The sequence below is a fragment of the Eimeria mitis genome, genomic scaffold (genome assembly GCF_000499745.2).
Source record: "Eimeria mitis Houghton genomic scaffold, Emh_scaff408, whole genome shotgun sequence".
In the NCBI taxonomy this organism is placed as follows: domain Eukaryota; phylum Apicomplexa; class Conoidasida; order Eucoccidiorida; family Eimeriidae; genus Eimeria; species Eimeria mitis.
The window spans coordinates 6164-7367 of NW_013572411.1; the positions used below are offsets into that span (position 1 = coordinate 6164).

General features: G+C 64.5%; 1 protein-coding gene across 1 annotated transcript in view; it reads left to right on the top strand.

Annotated features, from left to right (window-relative positions):
• Positions 1-1204, top strand: part of EMH_0011260 (uncharacterized protein) — a gene marked incomplete at both ends in the record, with an annotated part of 6815 nt that overhangs the window by 1488 nt on the left and 4123 nt on the right. Inside the window, one exon of the mRNA XM_013499196.1 lies at positions 1-1202. Coding sequence (XP_013354650.1) covers positions 1-1202 — 1202 coding nt within the window. The remainder of the gene's footprint in view (positions 1203-1204) is intronic.

Sequence of the window (1204 nt, forward strand, 5' to 3'; positions counted from 1 at the left end):
CTACAGAGACGAACCTCACTCGTATGCAGCTGAGTATGGAGCGCAGCAGCAGCAGCAGCAGCAGCAGCAGCAGCAGCAGCCGCTGCAGCAGCAGCAATATGAGCAGCATCGTCAGCACCCAGGGCTGCAGCAGCAGCAGCAGCAGGAGCTGCTCATGCAGCAGACCAATGGACCTGCTGCACCCTGGCATCGGCGGGGGGGAGATGACTATCAGGGGGGCCCCCACAGCAGCAGCAGCATGTATGAATACGGTGCTGCTGCTGCTGCTGCTGCTGGTGGTTCTGGTGCTGCTGCTGCTGGTGGCAACAGTGCTGCTGCTGCTCCTTATGGGGGGCCTGCAGATAGGTACGGCATGCTGCAGCAGCCGCCGCAGCAGCGGCAGCAGCAGCAGCCACGGCAGCAGCAGCAGCAGCCGCAGCAGCGCAGCTGGGAGGATCGGCAGCAGCAGCAGGAGAGGGGCCCCTGGCGGGGCCCAGGGAGACAGAGAGACAGAGACAGAGATAGAGACAGAGACAGAGACAGAGACAGAAGTATAGGGTCGAGGGACAGTGTAGGGTTTGCTGCTAGGGGGCCCCCGCTGCAGCAGCCTGACGGCCGCAGGCGGCAGCAGCAGCAGCAGCAGCAGCAGCAGCAGGACCGCAGCAGCTGGGGGGATGATCCTAGAGCTAATGAAGGGTACTACTGCAACAGCAGCAGCAGCAGCAGAAGCAGGAGAGACAGCAGCCGCAGAGACAGAGACAGAGACAGAGACAGAGACAGGCCGTCAGGGGACGGACCAGCAGCAGCAGCAGCAGCAGCAGCAGATATGCCGAGGCAGTGGCGCGAGCGGTGGAGGGGCAGCAGCAGAGACAGAGACAGAGACAGAGACAGAGACAGAGACAGAGAGAGGGCCCCCAGCTACAACGATGACTCATACTCTTACACAGCTGAGGGTCGGGGGGGCCCCCTCAGCAGCAGCAGCAGCAGCAGCAGCAGCAGGCCGCGCCAGTACCGGGGCAGGGGGGGAGAAGCAGCAGCAGCAGCAGCAGCAGCACAGGAACGCTACAGAAGCGGCAGCAACGAGAGACAGCTGTCTCCTCACTACGGGGGGTTCAGACCCAGGCGGCCCTCGCATGAGCAGCAGCAGCAGCAGCAGCAGCAGCAGCAGCAGCAGCAGCATGGCCCGCCTTTCAGCCGCGGGGGGCACCCGCACCGTCGGGGGGGG